Raw genomic sequence first — 14,439 nt, forward strand, 5'->3', positions numbered from 1 at the left:
TCTAAGTCTACATAATGTGCTATCTAAGGGGCTAGGCTAGGGCAAGTGCTACGGGCCATGGTGGAGTCTGAAGAGGTGGGTTTTCAGACTACGGCGGACTAAGATTGTAGGTGAATGTACCTGATCCAAACAATAGGACAGTGCTACTGTAAATGCATATTTTGGGGGAATATCTTAACAATGGTGAGGGCTGTATAATTGTTTTGGTGGTAAAATAGATCATTTCACATGCCTGATTCTTTAACCATTTAAGTCTTGGGAGGAAATGCCGATCTTCAAGCTTCATGTGTCACATTGTGACAAATTGTGATCTAACCAGATCTACTCTAACCGGACATGAGACACATAATAAGGTCTTTTCTATTATGGCCCTGAAGCCTGTGAGTCAAAAATCAATGGACCAAATCGTGCTTTGGTGCATTTTATATATTTCCTCTTCTTTTCAAACAGCAGGAAAACAATAGTGTGTCAATCTGTGTGGCAGAATATCCCTTTTCTCAAATCTCTTTGAAGACACTTCAGTCATAGTTCCTCTTTTGTTCCAGTCTACGGTTGCAGAACAGTAACATACACAGCCAATAGTCTAGCCACTTAAGTGGAGCCGACATCTGTTTTTCAAATTGGTGATTATTACAATATATAGGCTACCTGTGTGTGTGTGTGTGTGTGTGTGTGTGTGTGTGTGTGTGTGTGTGTGTGTGTGTGTGTGTGTGTGTGTGTGTGTGTGTGTGTGTGTGTGTGTGTGTGTGTGTGTGTGTGTGTGTGTGTGTGTGTGTGTGTGTGTGTGTGTGTGTGTGTGTGTGTGTGTGTGTGTGTGTGTGTGTGTGTGTGTTCATGCGTGCATGCGCATGTGTGCCCACTCTTCCTGAAAGGGTAATAGGCATTTCTAATGAATAGCAGGCTGGGGAGGAAGTGAAGCGCAGTAGGAGCCAGGTTCTGAACATAGAGGGGCAGTCAGAATGAGGTACTTGAAAGATAGCTTCCCACAGCAGGTGAGATTGACATGAGAGGTTGGTCTTGACCTGAGATGGAACAAGGGAGTTAATTTGGCAGATAGGTTGGGAGAAACAGAGAGGAAATGACAGCTTAGGCTAGCCAGGTGGGCTTGGCTGCGCTGCCACACTGTCATTTTAGATAGTGGAAGATTAGTGGTGCAGGGTTTTCTTCTGCAAGAAAGGTTTTCCACTATAGTGGAAAGCTGCATGGGTTGCAAACCAAACAATGTTTTCCCCCCTGCTAGCAGTGGGGCTCTAAGGATGGCAATGTCAGGTGTTCAGTGCCTCAAACACTTTGGTTACATAACGTATCTCTCAAACTACTGGTTCGAATCGGTTCTACACCTTCATGCTCCCCAAAGGATGGCATCTACATATTTTGGGGAGCCCAAAGTCACCCCATGGCCTTTCTTCTAATGCCTACCAAATTTTCCACTTACACCCAAGATATCTGGTCAGGTAACTGGAATGCTCACCTTAAAACACACAAACATTTGTTTTTCTTTTCTTCTTACTGAGAGACATTTTTAGGAATAGGTTTAGGGTTAGGCATAGATTCAGGTTTTGGCACCGTTAGGAATAAGATTAGATTTAACCGTTTACGTTTAGGCATAGTTTACTGAGGTTATGTTTAGGAAAACCAGGCTGAGTATATGTAGTTCCGCCGGCTGTATGCCCGGTGTGACTGTGTTTTGAGGCAAGTGTTCCAGTAGGCCTATCCCACCGGCAAAGTCCAGAGCCCTGACTAGTTTTAGATGTTTTTGTCCCACTAACGGCAGTTTGAGCTAACCTGACTCCGCCAGATGGGGCAGCAGAGAGTACACTGGGTTCCCCCCTCCTGCTCCCATCTGGGAACTCTCAGGCAGACTTGATGCCCGGCCACAAAACGGCCTGGCCAATCAGCGGCAGCTAGAGGCGGGATCAAGGCAGCACTGTGTATGCGTATTTATCATAGCGTGCTCCGTGCTGTCAATAGTCAATATCCCATGTCCCTTGTAAGGCCGATGTAAAATACAACAAAGCCATGTTCTACAATGTTTTTCATAACAGACTCGAGATTCTCCCGGGAGAGAAAACATGCAAGCCTGCATATAAGTACTTCTGGTCACAGACATACAATCTGTTCCATTAGCCACATTCACCCCTTCCTTGTCATTTTCTTCCTGTTTGTCTTTATTGCCCCCCCCCCCCCCCCCCCCCCTCACTCTTTTCCCCTGGGATACAGATTGGCCTTTACCAGTCAGTCCCTGAAGCGCACGGTCCACAGCTCAAATCCACCTCGTTTTCATCAGAGCCAGCCTGCAGGCTCTGATGAAAACATGTTAATTGCTATTGACGTATGTTAATTGAGCGTATTCGACCTTGTTCTTTATACTAGTCCGTATTTATTACATTGGAAAAGCGAAATCTCTTTGTGGATCTCTCTATTCAGTGTTGTGTTTCAGCGTGTTCCGCGGTACTCCTCTCTTTTTTTTTTCTTTTTTTCGTTCTCCCTTCACAACCCACGCTGAAGTTACTCCCCATTGCCTACGGTATCACTCCCGCTGTCAAAGTCAATTACAGCACACTGCCCAAAAGCTTTTCTGCACAGAAGGAGGGGGAGAATGGAGCCATGACTTTGTACACTGACCTCCTTTCAGCAGATTTCCACGTCAGTCCTCCACAAGTCAAAAAAACACACCGTGATTTTGTTTCTGTTTCTCTTTAGGGGCAGCCGGGAACCAGAGGATTTCCAGGCTTTCCAGTAAGTCAAAGCTGGGCCGTTTATCCTTTATATAAGTGGTGGTCAGTCGTTATAGATGAAGATTTTATTAAATGGGGCCATATTAAGCAAGTACTTGCTCTGAGTACCTAAGTGGCCCTCATAAGCAAAAGAAGTGTCGGTAAATGACTTAAGTACGTAAGTGTCCCATGTACTGAAGTGTTACTGCCAAACAGTAGTTGTTTCAGGTAGGCCTTCTGTATGATGCATGATTCATTTCCATGATTTTGCAATCATGGAAATTAATCATGCATCATACAGAATATACCTAACCAGTGTTGTGAGACACTGGATACTTGACTCAAAGTCACCCATTAATAATACCGGGAAATCATCCGTGTCATTTTAGATTATTTGCGTTTGCTATTCAAATATAGCAGATATACAAGCTCACAGCGAGCTTGTACATCTGCTATTTTTTAACATTTTTGAAAAATCTTGAAAGTGTGAGAATAACTGATTTAGAAGGCATTTTGAAGAATCGGCGTCAGCCCTTAATGGGTCAACACAGTGCAGTAGTTCCCTTGACCACTTGCACTCATCCTGTTTTCACCCGGTTCGGAGCACAGATGCTCCTAACCCATTACCATTACGTGACTTGAAAATACTTTGACTGCCTCTTGAAAATGTCCACACCACAGAGCTAGTATAATGTTAGCTATGCAATGCATCAACCATTATTATGCTTTTAAATCTATTGCTCTCTTCTTTTATCCTATAGGGTCCAATCGGGTTGGACGGCAAGCCTGTGAGTTTCCACCCACTTCCTGACAAATGTGAAATAATTGCGCAATTTAGTGTTTTTTAGTGCCCAGAACCTGCCACCTTATGATGGTAATGAGCATAATTAAGTTAAGAATGATTATGGTCATTATTGTAATAAAATCTCTATTAGCATCATTACTGTTATTACAGGGTGGAGTTAAACATGTTATTGATATTCCTAAGACGTTTTCCCAAGGAAATCAAGTCCAGGTAACTGTTGGGATCAATTTGATTCTTTTTGTCCACCTGCACTCACTGTGTTATGTTCATACAGGGGCAGAACGGATTGAAAGGAGACATGGTGAGTGCTCCTCAAATGCCTCATGAGATTTTTCACATTTGTTTTTGTGCATATATATTGTACATCTTGTTTCTTCACAATAAATGCTTGGCCCTGTAGAAACAGACTAGCTATGTATTTTAGATGCATTACATACGATTACCATAAACAAAGCTTTACGCAAATATAACACGGTGTGAGCTCTCTTTTGGTATTATGGCATTGCATTACCTGGTTGTTTACTTTGTGCCCTCAGTGTAGCCACACAAATTCACTGGGAAAACAGACTAGTGGGCTGATTTATGTACAGAGTAACGGGATAGCAGTAGGCCTCCTGTTATAGTGACAAGGAGAATGCCGGGCCATATTTAGTAGAGAGGGTGCGTCTGATGGGAGCTGTTATGCACACTCTGGGTTTCAATCAGGGTTAGTAGGTAAAACGCAGTATAACTGACATGGACACAAAGGGATTTTGCACTGACTTAAGATGCATGAACCGTGAATGCATATGCTTTATGCATTTTCCTCTACGTTAAAATAAAAAAGATACAGTGTGGGCAAATCCCAGTTTTGTTTTATTGTCCGTGCTGTGAACACTGTTCCTGAGACACCTTACAAAGCAACGTTTAAGTTCTGAAATTCATCCATTTCATACCGTGACCAATGATCTGACAATGACTTGCCCTGGCTTTGTGATGCTCGCGTTTCTACCCTGCCGGAGAGCCAAAGAAAAGAGATGGATTCCCCTCTCCTCCAGACACCTTTACTGGCCCCCATCAATCCCATAGGCTCCCAGCGCGCCTTCGGCTTGAGTCACCACCACTGTTAAAACGCTACTGCCCCCACCACATCTATCTGACCGCTGGACGGCTCTCACTATGCCTCACCTGGGACTTGGAATCATGGTTTTATTGACAACTTCTCTCACCGATTTTGATCCTTATTGGATTTTTTTTACAGCCTCAATAAAGATATATTTTATTTAAAAAAAGAAAGAAAGAAGGAGCTCTGTGTTCTTCTTGGATGCTGTCCGTAGCGTAGAGCAGCTTGGAAGCCGTTATGACATTGATGCTCTGGTTTTTATCATGCCCGCTGGTGATGTTAGTACCTTTGTTTGAAAACCATTACTCTTGCTCAGACTTGGAGGAGGCGGGGCTATCACGCAGGGGTTTGTTTTATGAGTGGTGGTGGAGCTCCGAGTGTGTGTGGAGTGGTTCCTCTTCATTGGAGCTCTGCACACGCGGGAGGATCTCTGGGCCAGCACAAATGGCACGTCCGTCCGGGAGGCCAAGTGGGGTTGGATAATGTTGAAATAATGTTGAATGTTGATGAATGGCCCTATAATGAGCTCCCCTTTCGAACCCCCTTCCTGACGAATGTCGAGGAGCATTGAAAAAGGCTTTGAGGGGTCATCTGGTAAATGTATAGAGATGGTGTCCCCTTCACAAAGTAGCTTTGGCACTCTTGTGACAGCGGGGTCACAGGCGTGGGGTGTGCTGGATGTGTCCAACTGGGCCCTTTCCCCGAGTCCATTAATCAACCAGTCACCAGGCTCTGACAGCTAGCTAGACAGGCACCCACCCCAGGAGCTGATGGGAAGTCATATTGAGTGGCTTTGACTAGAGTGGAATCGACATATGTAGTTGGCAAGTCATCAGATTAGATTCAGTCCATTACTGATCTGATAACCTTTACCGGGATACATGTTTACAAATCCTGTTCAATTTAAATCTTTGAGGTATAGTTAACTTGTATAAGTATGCATACATCCATCAATGATTGATTGTTCTATTTCTGTTTATTGTCTTAGGGTCACCGTGGACCTAAAGGAATCCCAGTAAGTTTTTGAAGTCTGCTATTCGTCTATACTGAATGTCTGTATTTTCATCACCCTATTTTGCTCACCTCTTCTCCTACTTTCCAGGGTGAACCTGGTCCCAAAGGCGAGAAGGTGAGTTTTTTATATTATTATTATTATTATTATTATTATTATTATTATATGTTAGTATTAAAAGCAGTGTGTAACACATACATTTTATTTACTGACTAAAGCAAATAGCATTTCACCAGCCAATTCAATTTCTGCAATAAAATCAAGATAGACTACACTGATTGTACTCAAACTTATATCCTGATGCGATTATAAGACTTGACAAGCTTAACACAGCCAGCCCCAACCAAATCTTACCAAACCTTGGCCGGTGAGGTGAATAGTGTGAGGCCTGACTACTGCAATGACTGGAGATTTATTTTCTCTGATCCATTCCTGTGTTCCTGTTTTCTCCAGGGCGTCTGTGGAGACTATTCACACCGGGTAAGAAGACATCCTACATTCATCCAATTTATGCTCGTTCATCTTATTTGCGAAGTCTGTTTTTTAATTTATTATTAAAAGTGTGACATTTCTTTCTCCTCATAGATGGTAACTGGCGTCAGAATAATACTGTATTCTCCCATATAACAACTTATCTTTCACAGGTCCAGAGTCCAGACATATGGGCAGCGGTGAACCTAGTGTAATAACAGAGGAGAATAGAGAGAGAACTTGAAAGAGGAGCAGGAGAAAAAAAGAAGCGGGGCTTTAGACAAACGACTCTGTGATAGGTAGCACATGCATAAAATGCAAACAGGCGTCCGGGTGATGCAGATCGTCCCAGGGTCTCTGGGGCTTGGCTGCTTGGGAGAAAACAAGGCAATTACAGGCTGCTTGCTGGAGCATACACTCAGATGTGATAAGGCCCTGTATGTGGGGGTGCCAAGAATAACCCATTCAGGCTTGACGTCGAAATTAAAAAAAAATATTTTCTAAATTATGACAATTTTCTGAAAGATTTGAGGCACATTTTAACGATTTTTCAAAAATAGCAGACCTACAAGCTCATAGCGCGGCACTCGGTGCCGCGCTATGAGCTTGTAGATCTGCTATTTTTCAATAGCTAAATTATAACATAATGTATGTAACACCATAAGGGGTTCCCGCTCAAAATGGGATAAGAGTCTCCTGTGTGTACTGGGGGGATTTTTCAGATAACTAAGTCCATTTCCAGTGTAACCCGAACTCCTAGCTATTTAACGGCTGCCGTGGAGATGTGAAGAGCAACGTTTTCATAAACGTTTGTTACACTGTCAAACTTTGTATCAAAGCACTGTACAATAACAGTCCATGTTGAAACAAGTCGTCGATAATTCCTTAGGCTCTGATATGCATCTCCTGCCACCAAATGCTTTTGGGTTAGATAAACATAGTAGTTCAGAATGTGGAGTTCAGCGGAAGTGGAACTCAGTATGCTTTGGGGCTGTTCTAAATTCTTCAATCTGCACTGGTGCCCCGCTTCACTTGATGTGCGTGTGTTTAATTACTTTTATACAGTTCTTGGAGTCTCCTGCAGCAATCTGCACGGGAGGTCCCCTGTTGGTGGGCAGTTCCACTCAAGTTCACATGATGAAGATGCGGGTGCTAGTCAAGTCCATTTTATTTATAGAGATTTAAAAACAACCAGGGTTGACAGTGTTAGGGGAGACTAGGTGGTATGTGTGCGTGTGCGCGCGTGGGTGTGTGTGGGGGGGGGGGGAGGGTATACAATGCTGTGGATCTGCAATCTTTCCTACTGGTATGGGAAGTGCAGTGTGTGTGTGTGTGTGTGTGTGTGCACGTGTGTGTGTGCGCGCGCGCACGTGCGTGCATGTGTGTGTTTTTGTGTGTTTCTGCGAATCTGCGTGCGTGTTTGTAGCTGACCCATTGTGTTGATTTAAATGTTCTGAAGACGAAAGTGATCTTAAGTCATGACTGACCCGTCAGTAGATCTACACTCGATTAAATCATAATCACCATTACCGCTGTTGAGCAAATGTTAAAATGTTATTGAGTTTCAAAACTGACCCCTTACCTGGTATGCAGGGCGTCTCTGTGCAAGAACTCCCTCTGAAAACCCTGGCTGCCTTGCGCTCCAGTCAGGCTCTGATGATGGTTAAGGTTTGTGGGTGCCCTTAAAACACCCCCATATCCTCGAAAGTGGTCTCCACACAGTCATGCCGCAAAGAGACACAGTGCTCCAAAATACTCAGGTGCTCCTCAAACCTCTGCTCTCCACCCACCCCCCCACCCCTCCAAGAAAGAGCCAGTCAATCAATGTCACTGGCCTCCCAACCTACAGTAGCAATGTGCAGCGAGGAGGTTTTGGTTTCTAACGAAACAATCTGACATCTTTCCACGCTGTAATCCCCTTACCTTCAGCTGAGACTCTGAGAACAGAAATAGAGCAGGCTTTCACTGTTTGTTTTTGTTAAGATGAGAGCTTTGACATTGGGTACCTAGTGGTAATGTTGTTTCACTCAGATCTTAATCACTTAAATCCTATATGATTTGTTGACTGGGGTGGCTCTATACCTGATCCTCTCCTCTGTTCTTGTACACCACCTCTTCGCCGAAAATGGCCCATCTACAAGCATGCATTGTGAGCTTGTACATCAGCTATTTTTTTCAGAATCTTCGCCCTAGAATGAATGTGGTTAAAGCAATAGAGCGATGATCTTGTGAGCTGGTGGTGTCGGTGGTAACACACTATATTACAGCATGGGGGCAGATGTGGTGGATCGCTGAACATGGTGGGGTTATATACAACTGTAGCAGCACACTTGCCTACTTTTAGTCCATTTCCTCCCCTTTACTCATAAATCACATGCTGTATATATTTCCTCATCATGTAACTATGTAATCAATATTTCTCTGTTAAACAAGTCAATGATTAAAGTCATATACGTAGGATAATAATTATCCTATTGATCATATAGTGAGGAAAAGCATTCTCCTTTTGTTCAAAATTCAAAATGGAAATATATACCGTATGTAAAAAGTAGGCAAGTTGCACACAGCTCGCTCCAGTAGCCTGTGTCAACTAGGCCATGGGGATGTCAGTGGGATCATACCTTTACGCTTCCTCTCTCTCTAACTTGTATCTGACAATGCTGGTCATCTCAACAGAAGCGACGTATTGTACAGCCCTGTGTTGGACAGTTGGCCACAGTAAGTCTGGATGTGTACTGTGCTGTAGCTACTGCTGTACGACGTACTGTACTCTCTTTGTGGCAAGACTGAATCCCACCTGATCTCTGCTCAGCTGCAATCTAGGGGCCCAGAGTGTTGTTGATGAGGGGAGTTGGTGCAAAAAAATTTAAAAAATAGAAACATAGATATATATACACAGTATATATAAAGAAATATGTGCAGGCCCATTATGAATAGCCTATGGCCGATGGCTTGTACATGAGAAATGTGCATGCCTTTCACATGCTTGTGAAATAATGGTGTTGGGTATGCGGGTACAGTATGTCAACACTCCCCTTTTGCCACCATCACCTACTGTAGCCTCTAGTTTGCAGGACTGGCAACTGTGTTTTTCTTTCTTCAGCCTCCTCTCTTTCTCTCCGTTGCCTTGCCATTTTCCTTGCTTTTCACTCTCATTTTATTGTTTTCTCTCCTTCCTTCCTCCCTTCTTTGCCCCCCAACTTCTGGTTCCCTTCCCCGTCTCCTTTCCCTGGCCTCCTTCTCCTACTCCTGGTGACCTTTGCCTGACCTTTTTGCACCGCTGGCCACCTGTGCTTTGTGAACCCCAGATGTTGCCCATCACCGTGCGCAACATGCCCTCAATAAGCCCTCTAATCCTAAAGCGCCTCAAGGTACTATTTCTCTCTGAGCCTGTCTGTCTCGTGCCTCTCTGTCCTGTGGATGCCAACTGCCGTCGACCGTCGCCGAACGCCGCTAAAGTCTGAGTTATATTTGTCACTATATGTCGCACGTTGAAAGTTGCCGATCACAATCTGCGACACGTTGTGAGCTTGTAGATCGGCGATTTTCAGTGCATGAAGCCATCGTGCAACTATAAATCAGGCATTTCTGTAATGCTTCATTTCATTCCTTCTCACTCTTAATGTATTTTGCTGTTTAGTGACAGACCTTATCCTAGATTGAGCGAAGTTACACCTTATCTGGAATCAGTGCTATTGCTTTGATATGAAAGTGGTCTGTATTGTTTTTAATTGGTTATAATAAAACATGATTAATCTTAACATTAAAAATTATATAACCATCTATTGATTTAAGAACAATGTGGAGGTGGCCAGTGGCATACAAATGGATAAAGTTTTTATTTTCATTTTTTACATTATACAAATAGTGTGCCATTTATTTACCATTAATTAAGGTGAAACAAAAACCTCAAAGTGAATGGCTGTCCTGTTGTTATAGTCAAAGAACCCACGGTTTTCGATCGAATGTGGAACAATCTACAACATTGCAATCAGATCATGTACTGTACACAGCAGTATCTTGACAGCCGGAAATATCAAATCAGAGCCCGATCATGGCAAGTATAATGCCTGATCTTCACAGTGAACTTTCACCTCTGACTCTCTGAAAGAGCCTCAGCTTACCTGCCATGTGCTTCAGCGGGCACCCTACCCTGTTAGTGAGAGGGCCTCCTGGCACAGGTAGACCCGAGTTGGCATCCGCCCTTCATCTTGTTTTTCCCCCCAGGTGTGCAGTCCGCTCTGTGCCAGGACAGAATACCTTGTTTGGAGACAATGCTGCACACTGTAGTAGAGCAAAAAATCTAAAGGGAAATACCACCCTTAACTGGGTTGGCTGTGTTTTGTTTAAAAAAAAAAAAAAAAAAAAAGCCCTGCGTGGATCCAATCTGGTGTACCATAGAGGAATGTGTTCATTTAAGTCCTGTATCCGGCGACATAAATCATAGCTGCACAAACTTTGTTCCACAGTGGGGAATGCTAAAATATGGATCTGATGTGGACGGATATGTTCCGGATTATCTCAGGGTAGACCCACTGTTAGACTTGGCAACACTGAGCATGAGCTACTGTAAATGTATGTTCTTTATAAAGTTACTCTGTGATTATGGAGTACTTGGATCAAGGCCAGTGCCTTGTATTATTACATTATTTTTCAGTTGGACCGCGTGTGCTAATAAATCGTATACTGTGGTTGAATCATCTCATGCCATGTCAAACTGTTCCTTTCTATTGAAATGACAATGAATATAAATCCAGAGTCAGACCTAAGAATCATGGAGATCATAGTGGTCTTATTAAGTGCGTGAGATGAATTCCAGGAGTATGATCGGAGAGTAAACTCTTAAAACCGTAGGATCTGTGCCTGCAGGCAAGATCATGTCAGTTCTCCATATTGTCCATTTACCTTGATTTGATTTGTTTAGTCTTCGCTTGTGTTATAGATCATTTCCTGTTCTCTGGCTCTTAGTGGACGAGTTCACAGAGCAATCACACAAAGAGATGAGTTGCTTGTCGGGTGCAGGAAAAAATAATGACACAATTCCATTCATTCATTTGAATATAAACGGTTAACACTGTAGTGGACAACGTAAGTCTGCAAGGCGATGGCATTGAGATTGCATTTAGAATCCACAGTTTACCCATCCACAGTGCCACACTCTCCAAACCAAGGTACTCGTTGAAAACAGTAACGGCAATACAACGCTTTGTCTTGCTCCTCTCTAACATTTCTCTGTGCAACAACCTCTTCATCCAGTTATTGCATGTATGTGCAGTGCAGTGTTGAGGTTGTTGTGTTGGCATGGTTTGCTGTGGGAAGGCTGGCTCTAGCATGGCAGGTTGTAACTCAAGGTCTCTCAGCAGGGCGAGCCTGGAGCGCAAGGCCCAGCAGGACCTCCTGGCCCCCCAGGGCCTTCCGGCTTGAACGGAGTCAGTGGCCCGCCGGTGAGTTCTTTACATAGTACAGAGCGCCGGATGAATGTCTAGAGTAGATGGCGATTGCAATTCAATCAGAACTTTACACAACCTCAGGCAGGAAGTACTATTGTACTTAAATGTGGCCCAGTGTGATTTGTTAACCGTGGTCAGTGTATTCAATGAAATCATTCAATGTCATCATTCTACCATTCCATTTCCATTCCGATACCAAAACATTTTGGTAAACAAACTGATGTGCTTGAAAGGCAACTTCACTGATATTTAATGTGAGTCATGTCGTGAGGACGACATGAATATTTGACATAACACTTCCCTATTATGCTCTGTTTCACAAGCTCTCTTTGTGCTGAAAAGTGTACATAAATGTTGTGAAAATATGTCATATTACATAGGCTGGCAGCGCTTTTCCAGTGCTGACTCTGAGAGAGTAAACTGTTGACACACGTAACGCAGTTGGGAATTGTTATGATCATTATTCACGTCTTTCTCACAGTGGAAGAATAGGATTCACGTTAAATACAGCTGAAGTTGCCCTTTAACTTAGAGAGCCTCCTGTTTGGCAGTCAAGAGGTGTTATAACTGTCATAATTTAAGTGTTTTCGTTACTCAATGTAAAATAGAATTGCAGAATTTATATTTTCTAGTTCTATCTCAACTGTTTTAATAGAAAATAGACATTTTGATTATTAAGTCTTCACTCATAAAGCCTCTTTGTTCTACTTAATAAAGGGGAAACCAGGTGAACCAGGCAAACCAGGAAAAGACCCGAGGGTGAGCTTTAGTTTTGTCATACCTCTACTATTATTATTATTCTATTTTTACTAGATTTGCACATGTGAAAATACTGTATCGGTATGACATTAATTTTCTTCTTTATTCTCTTTGTAGCTTCTACCAGGAATGAAGGTAAACAAATCGCTCTTGTTTTTACAAACACAATTATCGTTAATTTTCTTCAGCAGCTCAGTGGACTCTCATGATGATCTTTGATTTAACTCGAGATGAAAAAGGTGGATTAGATGGAGTTGAGTTGTTTCCTCTCTCTTATTGCTGCAGCTGTGTGCACAGCCCCAACCTACACGGCAGAAAGAGACCTCATCGGTAGTGATGTGTTTCTTTTGGACAGAGCAAATACTTTTCCTCCGATGATGCATTAATTGTCATGGATAATTTGAGAGGAAGAATCTTTGATTGTCACGTCATGGAACAGCAGAGTCCTGTAAAACGGCTGTGTCTTTACGAAAGAAAAAGTAACAAGTTCATATCACAGCAGGGGCTTGAAGGTTCACTGTGTTTCTCACTTCATGGGACCTTAAACAATGAGCAATAGCATCCCTCAGCTGGTCTACAGCAGGCCCAAAGCCATCTGGTTGGAAAATATGACTTTGATCTCCTCAATACAAGACAGCACACAGGCCACCTGCTAGGTCTCCTGTACTGTCAAACCTGTCTGTGTAATGATACTATGGTGTACAACACATGTTTCACTTGTCAGTGCTATTTACACTATGAGAGTGTAAAAGAATGGAACCACATTTGGCCCAAGACGGTCCATTTGGTCCCATTTGTAGACATTGAAGACAACATAGAGGATTTCACAGTATAAGTGAAAGATGAATATTGGTTTCTCTTTATAGGGTGAAGCGGGTTCAGCAGGTCCAAAGGTGAGTCTGTGTAATTATAACTTTTGTATGAGAGATATTCACTGTTGTGTCAGTGACCAGAGATACACACTGTAGTTCCAGTACGTGATCTACAAATTGCCTACTGGGCAACAGATGGATTTTACATCACAAAGTGAAAATAATAACCATATATCACTGCCAGTAGATATGGAGGGGGGGCAGCAATTTCTCTGGGTCCATCTGCTTTCAAGTATCGGCTTGGATTAAAATTTAATACAGGGATATAGTGAGGTGATATTTCATCTCTGTGTCATATGACTTATTTGAAAATGTCCCACAGACTGTTTATGGGTTTTATACGTGTCTGTAAGCAATAACCTGGCATTTTTGGAAGGGAATGATATATCTGTAAGAAACCTGCCATTATATTGAACTTTGAACAAGGCCTCAATCAGCAAAGACTTGATACCTGATGCAATGAATTCCTGCGTTTTCGTTATGTTGTTTCTTGTCGTCGTCATCAACTTTGCCTTGCCTTGTCTTTCTTCACAGGGCGATCAAGGTGACGTTGGTGCTGTAGGTCCAGAAGGCCTGAAGGTACTTTATGTTTCTATGCCTTTCTTGACAATATTCATATCTCAATTCCTCACTTACGCATGGGGAGTGTCGGGTAGCAAGCTGACGGATTGACAACTAGCACTGACTGGAGCCCATAGCACAATAAATATCTCCCCTCACCGAGCAGTGGTAGATACAGTATGTGGTCTCTCATGAGTGCAAAGACCGCAGGTTCGAAGCCAACCTCAATCTTGTCTCCCATGTCTCTCCTCTCTCTCTCGGCCCTTGGTTTCCTGTCTCTGACCTATCTGAAATAAATAATGAACCTAAGAGACAAAAACAACACAACATGCATAGTACATAAGCAGGCACAGTCACACATACTCACATGGTCCCAGTGGCCAATTCTGGGAGCTAACCTTGGCTGAAGCCCTGCAGAGGACACAGAGAGAGAGAGCTATGCCCATTAAACCATCCACGTGGCTGTCCTCCACCACTTTTCCATGGCTTAATGGACTTCCTCTGGCGGGGACACACACACACACACACACACACACACACACACACACACACACACACACACACACACACACACACACACACACACTCACAACTGTTCTGCACTAAGCTGACCCTAAGCTGAGCCATCACATACAACGTGACTACTGAGACAGACAGACAGACAGACAGACAGACAGAGGTGAGAGAGAG

At 43.2% G+C, this 14,439-nt stretch overlaps 1 protein-coding gene across 1 annotated transcript in view; it reads left to right on the forward strand.

Annotated features, from left to right (window-relative positions):
• col13a1 (collagen, type XIII, alpha 1) overlaps positions 1–14,439 on the forward strand; it is a 51,624-nt gene that overhangs the window by 5,395 nt on the left and 31,790 nt on the right. Inside the window, exons 4-15 of the mRNA XM_079511524.1 lie at positions 2,704–2,739; positions 3,479–3,505; positions 3,797–3,823; positions 5,613–5,639; positions 5,727–5,753; positions 6,090–6,116; positions 7,701–7,775; positions 11,468–11,551; positions 12,275–12,316; positions 12,434–12,451; positions 13,183–13,209; positions 13,723–13,767. Coding sequence (XP_079367650.1) covers positions 2,704–2,739; positions 3,479–3,505; positions 3,797–3,823; positions 5,613–5,639; positions 5,727–5,753; positions 6,090–6,116; positions 7,701–7,775; positions 11,468–11,551; positions 12,275–12,316; positions 12,434–12,451; positions 13,183–13,209; positions 13,723–13,767 — 462 coding nt within the window. The remainder of the gene's footprint in view (positions 1–2,703; positions 2,740–3,478; positions 3,506–3,796; positions 3,824–5,612; positions 5,640–5,726; positions 5,754–6,089; positions 6,117–7,700; positions 7,776–11,467; positions 11,552–12,274; positions 12,317–12,433; positions 12,452–13,182; positions 13,210–13,722; positions 13,768–14,439) is intronic.

Source organism: Electrona antarctica (assembly GCF_951216825.1).
Source record: "Electrona antarctica genome assembly, chromosome: 10".
Classification (NCBI taxonomy): Eukaryota; Metazoa; Chordata; class Actinopteri; order Myctophiformes; family Myctophidae; genus Electrona; species Electrona antarctica.